The sequence below is a fragment of the Hipposideros armiger genome, unplaced genomic scaffold (assembly GCF_001890085.2).
Source record: "Hipposideros armiger isolate ML-2016 unplaced genomic scaffold, ASM189008v1 scaffold_740, whole genome shotgun sequence".
NCBI lineage: Eukaryota > Metazoa > Chordata > Mammalia > Chiroptera > Hipposideridae > Hipposideros > Hipposideros armiger.
The window spans coordinates 801,388-824,973 of record NW_017732090.1 but is presented as its reverse complement, the minus strand read 5'-3'; the positions used below and the strand labels follow the sequence as shown (position 1 = coordinate 824,973).

The following is a 23,586-nucleotide window of genomic DNA, read 5'->3' as shown; positions in this document are numbered from 1 at the left end:
AGAACAAGGTGAAATTAAAAAAAGAAATCTACTAAGAACTAATAAAATTGGCAGCCTTTTTAAAACACTGACACTAGCTCAGTTTAAAAAACAGCGTGTGCTTCAGTTCAATTGTACCTTACAATAATGAGGCCACATTAGGTAATTCCAAGTCTAAACTGGACTGAAGTCTAGCTGGTGAACTTCACATAAATATCACTTACTTCTGCCACAAGTGTTTGTTCAGCGTCACCCCTGCTCCAATCTGGAGCCCTGGCTTGAGTTTAGGCCAAGGTTATTCTTGGGCCTTTATTACTCTGCCTCAGCGTATCACATCAGATGGCTTGGCCAAAACCATAAAGAGTCTTTAAAAGCACCTTAGAAATAAATTCACAAAACCCTTTTTTAAGACAATTCCCACCTCAGTTTGAAAGTGTATGAAGATTCTGAGCCTCAGGAATATGAACATGCTCTTCCCCATGCACAGCATACACTTTGATATTTTATAACTTGCATTAGAAAACTACTATTTGAACATACATGATTTAATAAATATTTATTTAATTCTACTGCTCCGAAGAGCTTAGGTGAACTAGAATTGGTCAGTGATCAGTGGTATATACTTCTTTTGCAGTTTTACTTGTTTTAGCCCTCCCCCCTTAAAAAACGGAAATTACTTTTAGTTGATAATGACTTTGGGAAAAATTCAGCTACTGGTACTTGGTGGTTTTAAATAGAGTTCCCTGTAGCACTTGGTATTCCACCCTGCTATAGGCTCTTTTGCACAAACTGATTTTTTTACATATGGGGATATATTAATTAGGAGAATAATGTTTTTGAACACCAGACCTGTCCATTAAAAGCCAACCCATGTTAGTCATGCTCAGTTGAGCAAAACCTGCCCCAGCCTAGTTGTGCCTCTATAGACATGGCTCTTAACTAGTGCTTTACAAAGCATGTTCTGAAGAATACCAGGCCCATACAATGCTCACTGAATGAAAGGGAAATAAATGTGGGAAATACTAAGGTGTAGTCCTCACTTGGAGATTCAGCATGCATGTTTTAGTCTCTAAGAAGTCTCAGCAGGAAGGAAACTTATTAACATGGTTTGAAGTTGCTTTTTCAAACTTATTTGATCATGGAATGCTTTTTAAGTAACATTTGTTAATAAATTTTGGACCTAGTGACCCTTGGGTTGGAGGGAGAAGCAGAAAAGGAATGCTCTATTATATTTTGTTCTGTATGCTCATACACTAAGGTAGACAAACTTACAATAACTTTGTAGACCAAGACTGAATATATATATATATATATATTATTCTCTTTATGTAGGTAGAATTACTGCATCTGGCCAGTTTACACCTGGGGTTAGAATGAGCTCTCACATCATTAGAAACCCAGACTAGAGTGCAGGTGAGAACAAAAAGACCTGCTTTTAAAACCTTCTTCCTTCTGAGAGAGTTGAGTGGGATGCCATACAATGTCATTCCTTCTTTCAAGCTTCTTTGGGGTGTGAAAAACAGCATCTGCCACTATTTTACTTGAGTCATGCTTTCATGTTCAAGAAAAAGACTTGGGTTGTTGATTCTGTGCAAATAAATGAAAGCTACCCAAACGAGAAAACAAAGTTCTTAATTGAGCTTATAAGCTTGTCAGCCATTATCACTTGTGTTTGGCCTACTCAAAGGCAGGCAAGGAAGTGGGAAACCTTTATAGTTAACAAAAGGGAAGGCTCAAAGCATCCTCTGATTGGTCATTTTTCGCATGGGGAAGAGAGACTTGGGTAACTAGAAGTGGGACATCTTAGGTAATTGGCTTGGGAACATACTTTGCTTTTCCTAGTTGGTCCTATGTAGAAAGAATGGGGCAAAATATAGGGAAGCTGGCAGTCACTGACCATCGTGAGGTGATTGCTGCAGAGGCTGTGGTTTGTTTGTCCCAACTGGTTGCTGCAGAGATTTTATGTCAGAATTCTTTTGCTGTATATGGTCAGGCCATTGTCCATTTGTATATTGTCTCTCAGTTTATAAAATGGGCTTTGATGCTTTAAAAATATCAACCTAATTAAACCTACTGACCCTTGAAAATTTCCAGTGATTGCAATGCCTGTGCTCCAATACTTCTGGACAATAGCTGTAATTATGCATTCTATTTTTATGCAAATACTCACAGAGAACAATACACACAGTAAAGTAAAAACACAGGTTTTGTTTTATCATTGCTGTGTGATCTGGTTAGATGTTTTGCTTTTCTATTTCATGGGGTCCATTGCCACTATACTCACTGGCAAGTTTACAGGGTCTGTTTTGAATTTCAAAGTTGAAAGCATGGCAAAACAAAGAAGCCTATTGACATAACTGTTTGAGAGGGTGCTGTTTACCTCTCTGCCAGTCAATGTGCTCTTTTGCTTTGTTTTCTCTTTATTTTCTTAGACATCTATTAATGGCTTTGAATTTACCTAAGGATGGTAATAAATATATCCAAAATGTCAACCCAAAAAGCTGGTATAAAATGACAACTCAGTTTCTACAGTTCAGAGGGAAGAGGGCAATTCTTCCCTCCCCATTCCTCACTGGTAAAAATCAACTAAAATGGTCCCAAAACCTTAAATGAATGAAAATGAACTGAAAAGAGGTATAAGATAGTAAATCAGAAAAGTATCTACTCATAGACCATTTTAATGTGTTTAAGAGATTTGTATTTAGTGAATATTTATCCTTTTTGTTTTCCTTTCTGGTTATAGTTGAAATGAATAGTCAGGTTGACAGTGTAAATGACCCAACAGAGAGTCAGCAAGAAGATTAACTAATAGGTAAGTGCCCTGTTGTGGGATTTTCAGTTGTTTAAAATGGCCACAGGAACTGTTTGTAAATGGCATATTGGATTTCCCTCAGCTCTACCAAATCCCATAGCATGGCTCAGGCTAAACTTTAAAAATCTTTATACCAAATGACAGTGAAAGGAGCAAGAATTATCCTAGCTTGCCATCTTTAAGGGGAAAAGATAAGCCACAGCATATTCAAATCATGCAGTACTTTGGTTTTCTGAGCTTTGACAAGAAAAAATATTTTCCTATCTATCTCACCCCCTGGCCTCCTGTGGTGATCAAATTATTTCAGCAACTCCAAGCTGATCCTGAAGTATTGCTTTTCTAGAAGTTACCTGCTGAGCTGTTTTAGTATATCTATTTTTAAGCATAACACTAAGTGTTTGCCCTGGAGAATGTGTAAAAGCCCTTGAGTGTGTTTGGACAGAAAGAAGCCTATCTCATGTCCTAACCTGTCACTCCACTACCTGTAGACCACTGTGTCTGTGCAAACATTGGTGGAGTTGAATGAGCCTCGGGGAACTCACCAGGAAACTAAAATTATGGGCCAGACCTCAGTTAAGAGTTTTTCCAGACCAACACTCTAAATCTCTCAGCAGAGACTGAAGTATATCTAGAATGATGAGTGGTCTGTAACCCTTTTCCATATCTTGAGGACTAGTGAGAAGAATTAGAAGAAAGAAGTCAGGCTCACTATTTCAATTCCTAGCTTAAATTACTTAGCTGTGAAGAAAAAGTGTGGAATAAATGAACTGTGGGTCATCCAGCATAAGACACAAATGTGTTGACACCTTTGCCTCCCAGCACCTCCCTGCACTCCTGTATCTTCTCAGTAGGTCTCTGCACTCCTCTAGGAAGCCATGCTGCACCAGACTCTTGAGCTGCTGCATCAGCGCAGAGCAAAGTTTGAGAATGTGTGAAGGTACACACACATCTGTTCTTCCCATCATGGTCTTGAACATCATTTACAATTAAATATAATAGCATTTGTATAATACATATATAACATAGAACTCTAAATATTGTAAACATGCAAACATGGTCTTATAAACATTTCTTCTGATTTTTTGTTAATCTTGTTCATGTATTTTAAATATCTTGCTAAGCAGCACAAATGGTATGGTAGAGGAGTGTCCATTAAAAAATAATGATGTGAGACTAAACCTGAAAATTTCAAATATAGACTCTTCAGTTTTGCCTTACCTTTGGCTCTTTTGTTGCCAACAAACTATAGGTTTCTTGTCTAGATATTTTTCTTACAGAAACTATTATTTTCCTGTGTGATCAATATATAGATATAGTACCAGTACAAATCTGTTTTCTTTGGGCAATGTCAAAATATTTTTTTTGACCATCAACACCAATTTTACCTCTACCCTAATGAGTAAGTTGTCAAAACTTAAAGCTCAAAATTAGTTTAAAGAAACTCAGTTCCAGGAAGGAGAAAGGGCTTTCACAGGGTCACTTGGTTGATCAATGGAAGTTGACATACTCCCAGTACAAAATTCTTTGATGGTCCTAAACCTTCCACAAACAATAGTGAGTTTCCAAGCACGATGTCACAGAGAACAGTGTGACCTAATGAACTTCACTAATTCCCACAGAAATATTTATACAGCTGGTTTTGTAGAGACTATCTTGTAGTTCAACAGGAAGAAGAAACCTAACCTTAGTTCTGTGCATCATACTTTCAAGGAAATTAAAGAACTATAATAAAATTGAATTAGAATTACAGAGTTCAAAGACATAATAAAAGAATGTTTGTGTTGTATAATTTATGAATGTAAAAAATCAGGAATATCACAAATAACAATGAGAGAATACATGAATGAATGAATCAATAAAACATTCTGCAAATGTAAAAATAATTTTTCAACAAGTATTTGAGGGCATATAAAGATGATTATGGAATCTGAACCTTTAGTTCTAGAGAAATATGGCAGGCAGAGTGTGGCTTCCAAGTTAGGCACTAAGAGGCCTTGTGACTTCCATTTCTGCTCACTCAGAATTCTTGCTGTTACAACCCAGTCACCTTATAAGAAACTCAGGCACTTCTATAGAATGACAAAAGCCACGTGGAGAGAGAGCCTGGAAACTGAGAGGTCATCTTTGATGTTCTGGCCCTGGTGGATAGCGCCTGGAGCAGATGAACTGCCCAGCTGAGGCCAGGCCAGATTATAGAATCATGAGAAATAATAAATAATTGATGTTTTTACCCACTAAGTTTTGGGTTTGTTTGTTATGAAGAAATAGGTAACTGAAATAGTGAGAGTAATGCAGAAGCCTCCCAATACAGATGCTTACAAATGAGAGATAAACTATAACAAAAAATATTTCAAAATATGTAGCTCAAATGACATGAGAGCAAAGGTTGCAGAAGTGAAGAGGAATGTGAAAGTCAAATCAATAATCTGATAAACTGGAGATGCAGCAGCCCTAAAGACTACAGATTTGTTGTTGAAGCAAAGATAGGCCTTATGGCTAGGGATTGGGTTCTAATGCCTACCTGGGATCTTGAGCAACACAAGGTAAGGAGTTGGAACTGTTACCTCTACATATATAAATCTGGGACTCCCAGCTCCAGAAATTAACAAGAAGACTTGTGTCTGCCCAGGGTGCTGCGTGGGAGAAAGAAAAAGTCTCCCATGAAAAGTAGAAAACACAAATCTGTGCCATCCAAAGTCATGGTAATATATAAACTGAGAAATTAATTTAATAGTTGATTATAGACCGGTTTTCTCCCTGCTGTAGATAGCACAATGGAAATGTAAAACTATCACTTGGAATTCCTACATAAGAAAATACTTTCTGAAGACAAGTTCATGATTTTAAGACTTACAAGTCACACTAGGAAATGATCCATTAAAAATGAGAGTTGGTGGTGGAATACTATTCTACTGTAAGAAAAGATGAAATAATTCCATTTACGACAACATGAATGGATCTTGAGATTATTATGCTAAGAGAAATAGTCAGACAAAAAATGTCGAGAACCATATGATTTCACTTATATGTGGGATATAAAACTGAAACCAACAAAGGAACAAGACAAACAAACAAAGAAACAAAAACTCATAGACACAGACAATAGTTTAGTGGTTACCAGGGGGTAAGCGGGGAGATGGGTCATAGATGAGGGTAAAAGGGATCAAATATATGGTGATGGAAGGAGAACTGACTCTGGGTGGTGAACACACAATGTGATATATAGATAATGTATTACAGAATTGTAGACTTGAAACCTATGTAATTTTAATAACCATTGTTACCCCAATAAACTTTAATTAAAAAAAAGAGAGTCAGTGGGAAAATTACAGGATAATTAGTACCATAAGAACTTGAGAGAGCAAATATTTTTTAAGATTTTATAAAATAAATATATTTAAATGACAAAAATATAAAAAGCAGATATGATAGGAAAAGAGGACACCATGAAAAATTAACAATAATTTAGAAAAAGCAAATAAAAATGTAATATAAAAGACACATGAGAAGACATGAAGGATAAGAGAAGAAACAAGATGTTTTATGTTCACTAGACAGTCTACAAAGAGATAGTACATTGCCAGTATTTGGAAAATAATGGCTGAGAATTTGTCAGAATTGATAATAGTCATGAATTTTAAGTTAAAAGAAGAATAATAAGTCACAAGAAGGACTTATTTTTAAAGTAAATGAATACGTAAGCACTGCAGAACACCAAAAAGAGAAAATTAAAGCAATTTGAAAGAAAGGAGAGTTAACCTATAAAGAATTCGGTATTACATGGACATCAAGAGTCAGAAGACAATGGAATAGTTGTGAGTCTTCAAAACATGAATAAAAATAATTGTCAATATAGAGTTCTAAACTAGTTTCACTGTCATTTAAGAAAATGGAATTTGCCATTTTCAGGGGGAAAAATCGCTACTCGCTGTCTTAAAAGCTCCTAAATGTTGCACAAGAGTAAGAAGAAAATTAAGCCCAGAGGAAAGAGCAGGGTATAGAAAACAATTGTGAGCCAAGTAAAGTGGTAAACACAGAGGCAAATCAAAATATATATTGACTATAAATTTATAATAGCAATTTGTGGGTAAGGACAGGGTAAAACAAAATTGCTATTTATGTACATTTAATAATATACAAAGTAATACTACATACTTTTGATTATGTGTGTGTGTGCATTTGTAAACACATGTTTGTTATATAAACATGCAAGTTATTGATTCACACTGATATCAGGATTTGGTAATTTCTGGGAAGAGAAATAGTGTTAATTTATCTGTAAATTAAATTAATTTATCTAAAACAGTTTATCTGTAATGTTTTATTTTTTTAAGTAAAATAAAAATCACAAGGAATTTGAAAAATATTAACACAGTAAATCTGCATAGTGGATATACTCTGGTTATGTTATTCTATCGTCTGTAATTTTATTCATGTTTATAATTTTCATTGTTAATTTAAAATGTATGATTATGTATATATGTATAAAAGATATAGAAAAACCCTTTAAGGAAATACTTCATAATATTAACTACAGGCATATTGTCAATGGGGGGATTACACAGAATTCTTTCTTATCTTGTCTACTTTTGGATATTTTAAATATTGTCTACAATGAGCACAATGTTGCTTTCACATACACATACATACCTCAGAGAGTGGTTTTTCAGAAAGATTCATAGAAAACCAAAGTAGAAAGTTAGCTCGGAGGTCATCTGCTCCAGTTCTTACTTGTAGTGATGTAGTAATTTATGGTGATAGAAATCAGATCAATCATTGATTCTAACAGGCGTGGGATTAGTAATTTGAAAGGGATCTTTCTGGAACTATGGGAATGTTTTATATCTTGATAGTGGTTTGAGTTAAACGTATGCATTTTTTCAAAACAGATTGAAATTTTCTTAACATCTGTGCATTTCCCTATATGTGGATTATACCTACTTTTTAAAAATCTAAAAATGTAAAGAACATAAACTCTTCTAAGGCATGATATCTTCTTAGAGTTCTCTCACAGGTAGGGAACACAGCAGATAATAAGTAAGATCTCAAAGTGGTGGGATAATCATCAATGACTTTTGCAAATCAACATTATGTAAATTGTCATTATTATTATTTCTATGTTGAGCTCTGGAAACTAAAATGTACAAATGGGCCCTAAGAAGGAGGACACATCAATTCAAGTTTAGGTTTTTAAAAGAATACTTTGAAGAGTTATTGTCGGCATCATCTGAAGCAAGTTATCAATATGGTATACATTTATTAACAGTGATTTATATGCTTTTTAAAGATACCCTGTGCCAGCAATTACATTTCAGATATCCAAAGTTCTTTGATAGTCAGATAAGATATTTAAGGGGTAAGAAACATTTAAATGGCTGTGCAGTGGTCCCCGCTTATCCATGGTTTTGCTTTTCATGGTTTCAGTTACTTGCCATCAACCATAGTCCTAAAATATTAAATGGAAAATTCCAGATATTTTGAGAGACCACATTCACATAACTTTTATTACAGTATATTGTTATAATTTTTCTATTTTATGATTAGTTATTATTTTTAATCTCTTATTGTGCCTAATTTATAAATTAAACTTTATCATTGGTATATATGTATAGGAAAAAAACATAGTATATATAGGGTTGGGTACTATCCACGATTTCAGGTATCCCCTGGGGGTCTTGGAAGTTATCCCCCCAAAGATAAGGAGTGACAATGGTATCTTAAAAATATTCCTTGCTAAACCTATGAAGACGGCTTGTCGTTAATCTAACAAATGGTTTCTTCTTGTGTTTGGCAGGGGCACAAGATGAAACAAAGGAACAAAGAAATGGAAGTAAATGCCAGTCTTCAGCATCACAGTCTCTCCTGGTCCTGGGGGAGAGTGGGAAGACAGCAGCACTGGCTGTGGAGGGTGGGGGTGGGGGGAGGCAAGTGCTGCAGAAGGACCAGGAGTCTTTGCTCTAATTTCTCCAGCTGCATTTTGTTCTGTTTACATGCAGAAGAAGAAGAAGAAGAAAAATGTTTCCTTTAATTTGGTGGGGTGACCCACATTCATGCATCTTTCAGGCTCTATTCCTGTAATTTCTGTCTCTTCTCTCATAACTTTGCCCCAGGGTCACAGTTTAAACTCACTTGTGTATCCTCAGCCCTGTCTGCTTTCTCAGTTATTTCACAAAGCAGGTTGTACACTGGTTTCTCCAAAGGAAGGAAGGAAGAGGATTGTTTAATAAGCTACAGGAATCACCAAGCCCAATTCCTGTATAAGACACAGGCAAAGATAGAAAATGGGCAAAACCCTCAGAAATCAATTGGAAAAGGTCACAATGAGGAATGGAAAATTATATTTTCTTCAGGGATTCCCAAGGTACAGTTTTGTTCCATGCGGTTAACAGGGAATATATATGCAAGCAAGACTTAACCCAGAGCAGAGCACAGAGGTGAAACAAGGCAGGCAGGCCCTGGCCACCCTCTGGTCTCTCCCGTCATTGTAGGCAGGACAGCAGAGCCATTCTTCTGTGACACTGACTTTCAGTAGAGCTTGTTTGGTTCCTGTGGCCTTTATCGTGTGCTTTAGCATGGAGCCCCCCTGTGAGACGTGACTCTGTGTGACCCATTATACCATTATTAAAAGGTAGCACTTTTCTAGGTGTTTTAGTTATGAGAGCAGGGCTGCAGCATTTAGCATCCAAACATATGCCTGTGAAGTCAAAAGTTCCACTTGAAAGCTCTCTTTATATATGTGCTTTCCATAAAAGAATATCTTATCTTTACCCAAGGTTTGATGGCCCACAGAGCAGATTCTCACCTGAAGTTAGAGGCCATTAGTGGTCTTGCTTGCAATGATGGCTTCCTGATCTGCTTTTAAATGTTGTGGTTTGCTCATGCCAAAAGTCCAAGACTAATATGATAGCTGGCCCCATCTTACAGCAGACCAGTGAATGTGGCCTTTAAGGGAGCAGCCAAGATGCCAGTGGTAGTGTAGGCATGGGGATGAAGGGTCCTGGAGGAAGTCAGAAGTTGTCACAAATGTTTATCCCAGAGCCAACATGAACAGCAACCCTCACGAGGCAAGATGGCCGCTTCCCACAGCCTCCCTGGGTTCTAAGACCATCCTTCTTTTTTTTTTCCTTTGTGGAAACCGTTATCATTTCTTGCATATGTTCTTAAATCCATCTTCCTTATAAGGACTTTAGAATGTAAGCTATTGATATATTTTTTCTTAGTAGAGGGAGAAAAGAAATGGATCAAATTGAGTATTTCTGAAATAAAAGTTTCTGCTTCCTAAATATTCCATGAAATTCTTTACTTTTGCCCTTTCCTCTACGGAAAATTCACCTTCTTATCTTCCTATTAATTTTGTGTTAACCTTTCTAAATTTGTTGCCCCTCGGCATGGCTTATTTGGTATATTGGAATCATCAGCAAGTTGTATTTCTGCATATGTAATATGTTTTAACATTCTGTATCTTAAAAAAAAAAGAAGAAAAAAAAGCTGCTCATCAACCTAACAAACAGCAATGCTATTCACGTGACCTCATGATTTTGGAACATGGCCACTTCTTCTTCTGCCATTTCTTCTACAGTCCTCTGCTGTCATTAGACATTGCTTTCTAGAAAAACGAAGGAGGCTTATTTTACATAATTCAAAAAATGATGCCATTTCAACACTGATAATTTTTATATTTTATGTCATCTTCATAACTTAATTGAAAGTCACCATCCTTCTTGTGAAGTACTTGACAAATGCAATCTGCTAGGAGCGCATTTTCCTGTGACTCCCAAACTTGAGTGTGACGCTCAGCAATGAGTTACAGTTCAAACATAGGAGGGAGGGGAGAGGGACGGGGACTTCTAACGGATAAAAATGAAAGAGACCTAATGTCCCTGCAACAGGTGGGATGGGAATTAGTTCAGCCTCGGTGTCCTCCTTATCATCCAGGACAGCTGTTTTATTCACTCAGTTTAAACGTGGGTGGGTAGGAGTGGGTGGAGGTAGTTCTCTGCCTAAAAACTGCAGAAAAAGAAAAGTGAGCTTTGTATCTGGGAAACGAAGAGAATAAGGAGTAATTATCATCAGCCCTACTCCTGAATTTGTTTGAAGTTCATTTGATGATTATATTGTGTTTTCATTTTTGTTTTATTATGCTTTTTGATTGCTATTGGGCTATAAGATCTTATGCTTTAAAACAAATAATGAAGTTAATTTCCATTTTAACAGTAAAATATTAAAAATCTAGCTGTGGGCCAGATGGAAGACACCTCAACACAGGAAACCTTTATTTCACTGGCGCTCTCATTGCACAGGCTGTGCTATAGAAAGTTTGAAAGCTGATTGTTTCTCCTGCGCATGAATTCTGGGTGTCAATGTCCAACCGCACTACTGCCGGCACTATTGCAGCCGTGAGGGGCTACAGGAGGGAGCGGGGGAGGAAAATAGCCCCGTTTTAGTCATGTTTGAATACTGAGTTTCGAAGTAGGCTTTCAACATAGTAGTTCTAATTAAAAAGGTACTCGTTGTAGGAGAGACAAAGGGGCTTGTCCTCGAGCTGGTAACTATTCAGATGATGGACAAGTCTTCTTTCATAAAAACTTACAAAGGAGGCATCCGAAACACTGTCTGTAAGACGGGGTCACATATTAGTCACCACAGCTAATTGTAAATCTTTCTATGAAAAACTGAAAAGCCTCTTTGTGAATTAATACAGCGCTGCTTGATGCACTTGATTTGAAATGACATTTCTCTGTATGTGGTGCATGTCGGCTTTGCTTTGAAAAATAACAAAGTTAGCAGAATATGTTTAATATATTTTCTTGGGGAATAGGGTTTTTATCATATGATTCATTAAGGATTTGCCTTACCCTGACATTTGTGATATAAAGGAAAATTTAAAAAAAAAGTAATTTTCTTGATCAAGATATGTTTTTACTTAATGCAAATAAATGTAGTCTGTTGCTTGCAAGGAAAAAAATGTCTCCTGATACCTGGTATAAACTGCTAAATAGAATAATATGTGCCTCTTATGTTAAACCAGCATTTAAATGCTGGACTGCTTCTAAATCTGTTTGTTTCTTTTCATCTGTGCCATACACTAAGAAACTTAAACAACTGTTGCCTTCATACTATATTTGTTAGAGCAGAATACAAATAAAATTTGTTTGAGAGGATAAGGTAGAATTATCTGTGTTTTGTGAAATTTGTTCCTTAATCATGAGTGATTCATAACTCAAAATGTTCATTTAATATTACATATTTGGTTCCAAATACATATTTTAACTGCTCTGTTAAATCCCTTTAACTTACCAATATTCTTCCCTTACTAAGACTGGTTAATATTTTGGCCATTTTTCAAAATTTAAGCCATAGAGTAGTTTGTACAGACACAAATCCCAATGTATAATGTTTTCCTAAATACTCGATAGCTAATCATCATAGCAGTGCACCTCTGAGGTGCACGGTATGCGTTGTTGAGATGAAGCCAATGGATCCATGAACATCAGTCCATCCTTGTGGAACCCATCATCTACTACTATTGGAGAATTATTTTGAGCTCCTTTTATATGCCAATCACTGTGTTGGCTATGTGATCACTGCAGCCATGATCCTCCTCAGTCTATTGTTGATGGAATTATGATTGAATTACACAATTGTAAAGTTTGGCTATGGATAAAAAAAAAATTCACTATGGAAAAATCTCAATGTTCTTTTTAAAAAGGAAATCTGTATTCTATCAAACTGAATTTCCTCCACCTCCTATAGAAGAGATGCTATCTTGTTTGTTGTTCTGGAAGGCAATAAAGTCAATCCCTTTATCCAAAAAGAGCCAAAGAGTTAACAGTTAAAGGAAAACAAGTTGAAAAAGCTTATTTTTTTAATAATAGGAGCATTTTCTACTAGGAAATAAGGTTTGGTGACAAAAACTTGTAGGCAGGACAGTCTCATCCTGCAATGAGCAATCCCAACACAAATGCTTCAGAATGACAGCAAAGAGAATTTGACGTGATTCAAGCATGGCCAGATGCAGTTTTTTAATCTACACCCAATTTTCCATCTCTTTGACTGTCACTCTTATGTTTCTCCCCCAATATTTCTGCCTTACTTCAACCAAACATGCTATTAAATATTGCTTAACTTTTACTGGTGGTTCTCAGAACAAAGGGGATTAAGATAGCTATACAAGATGTTCTTGCTAGGACTCTGGCCCAGTGGTGGGGCTTTAAGAAACAAAGCACCTCCATTTCTTGGTTTGGAACGTGGAAATACTACTATATTCCTGATTCAATAAAGTGCCAACATATTATATTTTGCCATTTGGAAAAGCACTTGATAAATTATGACCATTGATTCTATTTGATACTGTAGCAAACGGCCCTTCTTGAACTCAAGACTCTTAACCAAAAGAATAAATGTTCCTTACAGTTGGATAGTAAATATGATATCCTTTCTACTGAAGTATATTTAAATTTTGCCTCTAAATTAAATACCTATGAGAATAAGAGAAAATTGTTTTATAAAATTTGGAGAAGTGGAAGATTTGCGTTCTTAAAACATGTAACACAAAAGACTTACACATGTGAATCTTTTTAGGTAATCATGTCTCTGCTATAACTAGAGTGGATCTATGAATAAGAAGAAGGTATATTTCTTTCTCTTTGTTAATATGCATGGAAGCATATAGATTTACAAAGAGATAATTATACCAGCCTACACTTCGCTTCTCTGGGGGAGGAGTATACCTCCTAGCCCCAGTAAAATTTGACTTGACGATATAATTTGCTCTGTCCAATAATATGTGGGCAAAAATGGCATATATCACTTCAGGTACAAACTTGATGGCTCATGCTCTTTTCTTCCCTCTATCATAGTGACCAGTGACATCCTATCTGTCTGCATAAAACCTGGAGTGAAGACATGAAGATAAGTTTCAGGGAAACCCAATTGAGAAGGTGACATGAGTAGAAAACAAACCTGTGTTTTGAGATTTGGACACCATTTTTTACCCTAGCATATCTAGCCTATACTAACTGATATATATGTCATCAAAACATTTAAATAAAAAGTACAAGAATCTATATGATCTGCCTCTCTAACCTCATCTTGTGTGACTTTCAACTTGGCTCACAATGCTACCAGAACACTGAAATGTCCATTCCTAGAACAAGCCAAATTCTTTCCAGGCTCAAGGCCTTTGAACTTGAAAATTCTTCTTCCCATTCTCACTTGGCTGGTGATTTGTCATCCTTGAGATCTCAGCTCTCCAACTACCCTATTTCAAAGTAGATCCCCCTCCCTAACTTGTATTTACCTACCTAATGCTATATTTGCTAGTTCAGAACGCTTACTATCATTTGTAATTATTTATTTGTTTACAGAGCAGGAGAAAAACTTCACAGACAACTCAGATGTGCAAAATTATGTAGTCTTTTCCCCTCAATAACTGAGCTTGCTTTGTTTCCAAGCCTCTATCCCACTGGTTAGAGGGGATTGTGTGTGTGTGTGTGGGGGGGAGCTCAGACAATTAAAGATATCTGAGTTTCTTCAGTTTAAAATACTAATTCTGGAATGAAGATCTACCTATTAAAATAACATGTACAAATTGTCAAAAACCTAGGAATTATCACAGGTAATATTCTCAATTTGTTTCCATTTCATAGTATTTTCATAATTGAATCATCGAGTACACTGCTTTTTCACTTGGTATCACACATGCTTTCCTGTCAATCAAGGATTTTTCTAAGTCATTTAAAAATATTTCATCATATGGCTCAAATTTACATTATCACTTCCCTATTCTGTGACGCTTAGATTACTTGATGTTTTTTCCTATTTTAAATAAAACCACAATGAACACTTTTTGTCACAAATTTTTGTCTTTATTAGGGTATATTTCCAGAAGAAAATTGCCAGGGTTTATGAACACCTGATCTTTTTCATCACATTTGTAAAGCCATGCTGCCAGCAATTTAAAAATTAGAATTTCTATTTCGTAGCATTCTCACTGTCCTTGAGGATTCTACAAATATTGACACTAAACTGTGTCAGGGTGAAAAATAGTTTGTCATTATTATTTTAACTAGCATTTCTTCATTTACTAATAAGGTTGAACGATTTCTGTCAGCTATTTGTATTTCCTGACTGAGAAATTAATTTATCCATGTACTTTGGTCATGTACCAATTGAGATTTTGGTTATTTATTGACATTTATAACCTGTTTATATATTTACATTTTTCATATTTCCCACATATAATTTTCCATTTGTGGTTTCTTTTATAATTTTGATTGTGATATTTTCTGACACATAAACTTTTTACATTCTATACAATCAAATCTCTCTTTCCCTTTGTACTGGCTTGCATTACTTTTGTAGTCAACGTTTATTCTTTTTGCTTGCTGAGCATCCATTGCTGCTTCTTCAGGTGATGAAGCTGTTCAGCCTAGTAGAAAATTCCTTTTATGCATTTTCTGGAGCTGACCTCCCAACTCTAATCTCTAGAGAGTAAAGATATGGGATCTAGACTAGCCAATCACAGGACTTTATCTCCCTGCCCTTGGTGATTGGTTTAAAGAGGGCATGTGACCCAAACTGGACCAATCATTGTGTCTTTCCTCAGACTTGATATGTGGTTACTAAGAAAGAGAAATTCACAAGTCACAGTGAGCATGTAAACCTAAAGATTTTGGCAGCTTTTTCACTGACTTAGTTATGTGAGCCAATAAATTCCTTTTAAGTAAGTTTGAATTCGTTTCCTGGATCTTGTAACTGAATGGCACTCCAATTTTCTCAGACTAAACAATGACATTTTTAAAATGTCCTAAGGGTCCCATGTGATGTCACACACACACCCTCCATTACCTCTGCAAACTCAGCTCTTCCTATTTTCTCCAGGGACTTCACTACAGCCACACTGGCCTCCTCAAATATGCCAGGCATATTTCTCTCCTTAAAGCCTTAAACTAGCCCTTCTAGAATTCTTTTACTCTGGATGCACATATGACTATTTTGCTTCTCTCCTTGGAGTCCACTCAAAGCTTTCTCGGCAAGATTTATCATGACCACCCCAGGCTCTGACCCTCCTCATAGGCTCTGTATTTCCCCCTTTTCCATGGCACTTATCACTTTCTAAAATGCCACATAATTTACTTATTCACTAAATTCATTTTACAACAAAAATATCAAAAACTCTCCCTGCTCTAAGCGGAAAAGATAGGCTTGATGACCGCAGGAATTTTTGTCTGATTTGTTCACTAAAGAGCCCCAAGCATCAGAGTGGTAAGTACCTGACACTTATTAGGTGCTCATTAAATATTTGTTAAATAAATGAAGAAATTCTCCTCAATATTTTGTTCTGGAAAACCCTTAGGAAGTTTCCTTTTATGAGACTGGTGACTACCTCACTGAATTTTCTTCCTTCTTTCCTTCCTTCCCTCCTTCCTTCTTTTCTTTTTCTTTTTTCTTTTCTTTTGTTTCCTTTTGGGGAAAAATGTAGAGGGGAGATGAAATGACACTGTGGATATTAAACAAGTTAACAAAGGCAGTACCCTATCTCAGAAGACAGGTATCAGAACAATGAGAGAGCTAATAATGTCTGCAAAATTATTGTGAAAACTCCAGAAATTATGCCTACTTTCTATTGAATGCGAGAGAGGAGAGGGAGGAAAAGAAAGAGAGAGAGAGAGAGAGAGAGAGAGAGAGAGAGAGAGAGAGTGAGTGATCTGTTCATTAATCCTACCTCAAACAAGGCCAGGATGGTGTTTTGATGTTACCATGGTTTTCTTTTGATCCAAGGGTAGATGGTGACAAGGGCTGTTCAGGTAGGATTGGCCAGGCTACTCTGGGAAAACAATGCCATATCAATGGGGGAACACAGTGAAGGTTGACTTTCCACTATATCACAGACCCTTGAAAGTTGGGCAGCTTCCCTACAGACTGATATAAGGGCCCCCTGCTTCTTCCATCCTGTAGTGCTGTCACCTTTGGCATGTTTGCTCCCAGATCACCGTGGAACAAGAGGAGAAAATGGAGATTGTGATGAGCCAAGCACAGGAGGGATAACGAATTGCTGTCCACCTTTCATGGCTACACCTCGGTTACATGGCCCCACTCTAACTCCTGGAAAATGTAGGTTGGCCAATACCTGGCAGGAAAATGAAATGTGTTTGATGAGTATCTAGCATTGTTTTTTTCCTTGGAAACAGAGCAGCTTTCTCCTTTGAGACATAGCTGTGTGCTTCTAACAAGATCTATATTTCCATTCCCCACGACCAAACAAGCCACACCTGCTTAGGGAGGAAGTGTTGCCTGGACATCTGAGACGATCAAAACAATCCACGTGGGGCAGAGAACTTAACAATGGGGTGGAAAGAATGTGACTGTTGTTCTGCATTGTCTTGGTTGGAAACTTAAGGACGTAATAGAATAAGACTGACCTCTATCACTTGTCCTGGAACTGTTTTTTCATTTGTTATTAAGGAAATCAAAAGAAGACCTAGTCCGGAGAACTGTATAACTGATTAGTTTAGGTCCTAAAATGTAAAGCTTTAGAATTGCAAAAATATTTCCCTGTCTGGAGATAGAAAATTGTTCACCTATATTTTATTTTTTTGATCTTTGTGTGTGTTTATGTGTGTGTTTGCATTTTAAAATCTGCATCTTTAATGCATTTTGAATTTATTTTGGTATTTGGTGGGAAGTAACTTGATTGAGTAATTTAAACAATGTTGCCAGCACCAATTATGAAATAATACATTTAGGTACTATTATCTTGAGTTTATTTCTTAACATACACTTATTTAAGATTTATAAAAGGCTCTATTTTCTTGACTACACCTTCCTTTGGTTTCTCTAGTGACATTCTGTCTTAATTAATGTACGCTTACAGCATGTGTTCATGTCTATTAAGACAAATTCAATGCCTCCACCCTTCTTCATTTTCCAATGTTTTTGGCTATTACTCATTGTTTAGTGTTCCAGATAAACTTTAAAACAGCTTTGCCACATTTCCCTCCTATAGATAGTCGTCCATTTTCAATTCTCCCTCTCTCAACATCCCCAGAAAAATAAATGAGCCAGTGAGTTTAGTCAGCCCACGCTTAGTGCAGGCAATGAGGGGAGAGGGCATCTGTTATAAATGCAGCTTCCTGAAATGTTCCAGGGAAGAGTCACACTCCTGTTCATCCCTGGCCTCCTGACAAGCCTGGGCTGTGGTCTGAATAACAATTGGTTTGCGAATATTCTGCTCCAAAGCTTTTCCCTGCCTTGGCATCCAGTCCCTTCAATCTCATCCAAGTCATTTTGTTCTGCATAGTGAGTTGAGAGGCAAAAGCTAGGTAAATATCACCATGTCTTGAGTAATCATCATCTGTTTTGCAAACAAGTGCTGAAGGGCTCAGCAGAGCTGGTCGACAGGATATTTCTGCAGAGTCCAAAGACAAAGGAATACACTGTTCAGTCACCAAATGCTCCTGCTGCTATAGCGTGGGTCTGAGTTCTTCCCAAAGCAAACTGAAATGCAATCCCCTGGCTTTTGGTTTTATTGCACCTGATACCAGGTGCTGGCATTATCAGCTCAGCAGACTCATTAGCAACCCAGCCTGGCAAACATTATTCATTGCTCAAATCACTTTATATATGTTCACTCATTTAATCTTGAGAACACTGAGGTAGGTAATATCATTATCCCTACTTTATGGATGAGCAAACGGAGGCACTGAGAGACTAAGTAGTTTGCAGAAGGCCATACAGCTCGTAAGCAATAAGGCCATGATTTGACACAGGGAGCCTAGAGCCAGAAGTTACTATCTTAACCACTGTACTAGGGGCTCTTAAATTTGGGCAGGCATCAGAATCACCTGGAGGTTTGATAAATCAGATTCCTGGATCCCAACCTCAGAGTTGCTCATCCATGACGTCAGAAGTGGGAAGATAGCATTTTGCACTTTTATCAAGTCCCAGGTGCTGCTGCAGCCACCCCAGGGACCACATTTTGGGAGCCACTACACTGCACTTCACAGATATGATTGGCAGATATGTTCCTATGAAGACAAGAAAGGATAAGCAGACCTGAAGAATGACTGAGACATGCAACTAATTCTTCCAGTACCTTAAGCAACTCAAAACTGGCATTGCCTGCACTGTGCTACTGTCTTCCCTTTTATGTTTAGCTGTAGGCAGCTACCCAAATATGGGAGAGGATTAAGGGTGGTGGTTGGAGCACCCAAACAGCTAAGTTTAAATCTCAGTCCTGTCAGTTACCAGCTGACTTAATTTTTCTAAGCTTCAGTTGTCATATCTATAAAAAAGTGATGATTATTATTTAGCTCTTAGGATTTTAGTAAAGGTAAATTTTATACATACACACACGTGCACATACACATTGCCTGGCACATAGAAATATTGGCTGTTATTTATTTTATAAAAAGAGCATATCTGGCTTCCTTCTTTCCTCTCAGGCACCAGCAGAGGAATTTAACTTTGAGAAGCCACTGTAGTAAGGCCAGGGTCACAATGGGCACACAAACTTTCTTTACAGCTTATAACTGTGACAAGGATAAAAAAGAAACTAGCATATTTGACAATCTGGTCCTACCACATTCCTGTTGAAAGGAGTGAGAATTATTGGCTGACTCATCTCAGGGGCCATTTTTTCCTGTGCAGACGTAAGAGGTGAAGTGGATAAATGGAAGGTACCAGAAGAGGAGAGAGAGAGAGCAATCTACACCCCGGGAGTCTGGACACCTGGGCAAAAAGGAAGAGTGATCGTCAAATAATCTTAGCGTTATAGATGGGATTTCTTCTCAGTCAATAATTAAACTATTTTTAAAATTCTCTTTACCTACTATTTCATTCATTTATTCAATAAATATACACTGAGCCCCTGCTATATACTAGCCACTATGCTAGGTTCTGGAGATATAGGATAAACAAAGCCATCAAAGATTTTCCCCACAGAGTGGGGGAGGGAAATATGAAGACTGTCAGGGGGAAAGTGTCCCAGGCCTGAAAGCAAAGACCTGAAAGAAATGAAGACATTGGCTGTGTGACCATCAGCAGGAGGTACATCTGGCAGAGAGAATGGCGAGTGCAAAGGCTGGAGGCTGGCTCTTGCCCGGCCTCTGAGGACTGGCAGGGTGAGTGAGTGCAGAAGCAGGGAGGGGAGACAGGGGCTTGGAGCAGAGATGGCCTTCTATGAAAATGGTTCAACATTCACAGGCTTTTAAGCAGAGGAGGGATATGATCCAACTTTGAAAGAGAATCAATGTCAATGTGGTGTGCAGGAGATGGGCTGATAGCAAACAAATTCTTTGATTTGGAACCTGGATTTAGAAGAGGAAAGAGAAAAAGAAAATAAAAAGTAGGAGTCCAGGAGAAGACCTGGATAGAGACCAAACCAAAGATGCATCCAGGTTCTGTTGTCCCTTCTTCTCTTCTCTAGTTTTCTTGTGACACTAAGTGGTAAGTTACTAAGTCTAATGATTTAGTCCCCAACCACCTTGGATCAATGTCCTAAATCTTAGTTGCACATTATACTCAACTAGGGAGATTTTTCAACATGCTCTGCCCAAAGCTAAATTAAGGGACATTATGTAAAATAAATGGCCAGTACTCTTCCAAGGTGTCAAGGTCAAGAAAGACAAAAAAACATAGAGGAACTATTCCGGATTAAAGGAGAATAAGAAGACATGACAAGTAAATGCAAATATGGGATTCTGTAAAAGGACATTAGTGGGACAATCAGCAAACTTTGAGTGAGAACAGATCATTACATATATCAATGTTAATGTCCTACTTTGATCATGGTACTATGGTTATGTAAATTATAAACATTAGGGAATGCTGGGTGAACGATAAATAGTAATCCTTTGTACTTTTTTTTGCATCTTTTTTGAAAGTCTAAATTATTTCAAAATAAAATTTGAAAAAAAAAAGGGGCCGGCCGAGTGGCACAATGGTTAAGAACTGGCTTGGGATGCCAGAGGGCCCCGGTTCGGATCCCACATATGAGGGCCAGTGACACTGCCCTCTACAGCTAAGATGCTGAACAACAGCTCAACCTGGAGCTGGGCTGCCATGAGTCACAGGTGACAGCGTAGGCTGCAGTGGGACTGCAGTGGGCTGCCATAAGCTACCGTGTGTAGCCCGCAGCAAGTGTGAGTGGCCAGCAGCTGCTGTGAGCAGCCGGCCAGAAGCAGGTGACTGATCAGCCTTGCCAGGGAAGAGCGCAATGATGGTGCCAACTTGGGCCAGTGAAGCAATGTCCTCCACAACTAGACTGAAGAACAAAACGACAGCAACTTGTCTGTTCCCCTTCCCCCAATTCCCCAGCGCTGTTCCCATCCCCTAATTCCCCAATAAAAATCTTTAAAAAAAAAAAAAAAGGTACCATTGTCCAGGCCACACGCTAGACCCATGCATCAACATCTTAGGAACTGGAGCCTGGCTATAGGCACTTTTAACACTCTCAAGTGCAACCAAATTTGATAATTACCCCTTCGAATTGTAAAAGTCTTTACAGGCTTTACCTTAAAGTTTTCTTCTGTCCCAGGGGCACTAAAAGGTCCCTTCCTTCTGAGGTTGTGTGAACTCCCCCCAGAGCATCTGTTTGCCACCCTAGAACCAAAGGGAACCTCTTCTGGAAATAAGGGGATGTGATCATGCAGTCACGAGGGAAGCATTCTTTGAGACTCTGAAAGAATCTGAGTCTTCCCCGTGGAAGAGATCAGCACTAAGAAAGCTAGCTATCTTTTCCCATACCCTCCCTACTGTTTGGGAAAAGGAAAGAGGTTAGATGACATCTTATCATCTCCAGCCTCAAATAAGTATTTACCTCCACTGTCAGCTTTGGGGATGTTCCTTTTTCAAACAATTTTATTTTATTGCTACACAGTAAGATGTGCCCTTCCCTATGGAAATTGACAAACACTAAATACCAAGCTCTCCCAGCAAACACAGCTGTAAAAAAATGAAGCTTAATCTGCTTTGATTAATAAGGAGGCAGCAAAAGGCTGACTATGAGCTGAAGGATACAAGAGTAAAAACAAAAGACAAGTAGAAATGTGTCCAGAAAAACAAAGGGAAAAATCAAGAAGGTTAAGTAACACAAAAAGACCTCTAGATTCTGATTCAATTCCAGTGGGTGCAAAAACAAGGCTCTTCGCTATTTACATATAAACGTGCTGGGGGCAGGGGACTCACAATGCTCAGCTGTGCATTCTAACTTTCTTCTCCAAGCCTGTTTCTAAAGCAGCTGCAGAAATCAGCTGCAAATTCCAAATCTAAAAATGAAAATCACGTGGCTGAATCCGGGAGGAAGCAAAGGCAGATGGGAGGAAGGCACCAAGCCTTGCTCCAGTTAACCCATTGTGACCCAAAGACCATATGCATTGCTGGGAGCTTTTCAACTGTATCCTGGGGCCAGTAAATCAGAGTTTGGGGGTCCTGACCAGGCAGTGTGAGAATTTTCAGGGGAATTTGAATAAACAGCCTTGAATGTGGACCAGGGCAGGGGTCCACAGATCTGCCCTGTAAAGAGCCAGATAGTAAATATTTTAGGATTTGTGGCCCAGGTGGTCTCTGTCACAACTACGGGACTCTGCCATTGTGGCGTGAAAGCAGCCACAGTATATAAACCAGTGAGCATGTCTGCGTGCAATAAAATTTATTTATCAAAAGAGTAATTGCAGCCCCTGCTTCACACTAGTTAGCCGAAGTATGGTCTCTGGGCCAGCAGCCTCAGCAACCCATAGGAGCTTGTTAGAAAAGCCAAACCTCTGACCTCACCGCAGAACCCTCCTGCATCAGAGTCTGTTTTTAACAAGGTTTCAAGATGAGCAGAGCACACTGAAGTCAGAGAAGCAGGTATCAGGGGACCAATGCTGAGCGCTGACCAGCACTGAGAGCCCAGAAGGCTGGCTGAGTCTTGGAGCACCAACTCCTGTGTGCATACAACTGTCCTTGGAATTCAGGGTCACTCAAGTGTTCCTTGAGCACTTTGCCTATATAAGGACTTGGAAAGGTATAAAGGGCTACGGCAATATGAATTGTTGACATGTGGCAGTGCAAGCCCTGGCCTCTGGCCAGTAAGGGCACTGTCCTTTCAGCATGTGCTGGCCTCTCCATCATCAGTCACAATGAGGTGAGAAGGGCTGGCCATGCAGGCCCTTATTTCAGAGGCCAAGACACTGGAACCCCGGTCTCTGCCAGCCTCGACACTCATAGCAGCACAACTGCCGAGCCCGAGGGCAATTGCCCTGAGTCTAAAGAACTGGGGCTCGGAATAGCCTGGCAGGCTGAATGCCACCACGCTGATTCATAACCTAACATGTGGCTTTCTGCTTTTACATCTCCATGCCCTGTACAGGGAGGGGGCCTTTTCACTGCTGCCTCCTCAGTGCCTGGCACAGCATCAGAGCCCAAAAATCTGTGATGAGTAAATGACCAAAGAGCCTGAGATGCTCACTGCACTAGGATCAGTCCTTAGGTCATGAGCATCCAGAATTGACGACTGGCCTTCATATATTAGCCTGCAGAACTGTGGCTTCTTATTTTTTCCAAAACAGCCATCTCCACCTTCCTTGCCTGTATAGAACCCTGATAAATGACAACAGAAGCTATTTTGTAATCTGTTGCCTGAAGCAGAAGACTTAAGGGCCTGTGTCCTGACCCACAGAGTTAATGGGACCTCTGAAGATGCTTCCAGCATGTTTTGTTTTCCTGCCAGCCTGGGCTGCATCTTTGCGAAGAAAGTAATGAACTGAGCAGTTCTCTCTCTCCAAGGCCCTGTCTGCCAGTCATCTGGGACT

General features: G+C 38.5%; 1 protein-coding gene across 1 annotated transcript in view; it reads left to right on the top strand.

Annotated features, from left to right (window-relative positions):
• LOC109373685 (O-acetyl-ADP-ribose deacetylase MACROD2-like) overlaps positions 1-8,795 on the top strand; it is a 77,937-nt gene extending 69,142 nt beyond the window's left edge. Inside the window, exons 5-6 of the mRNA XM_019627765.1 lie at positions 2,723-2,791; positions 8,586-8,795. Coding sequence (XP_019483310.1) covers positions 2,723-2,784 — 62 coding nt within the window. The 3' untranslated portion in view covers positions 2,785-2,791; positions 8,586-8,795. The remainder of the gene's footprint in view (positions 1-2,722; positions 2,792-8,585) is intronic.
• The last annotated feature ends 14,791 nt before the right edge of the window (positions 8,796-23,586 follow it).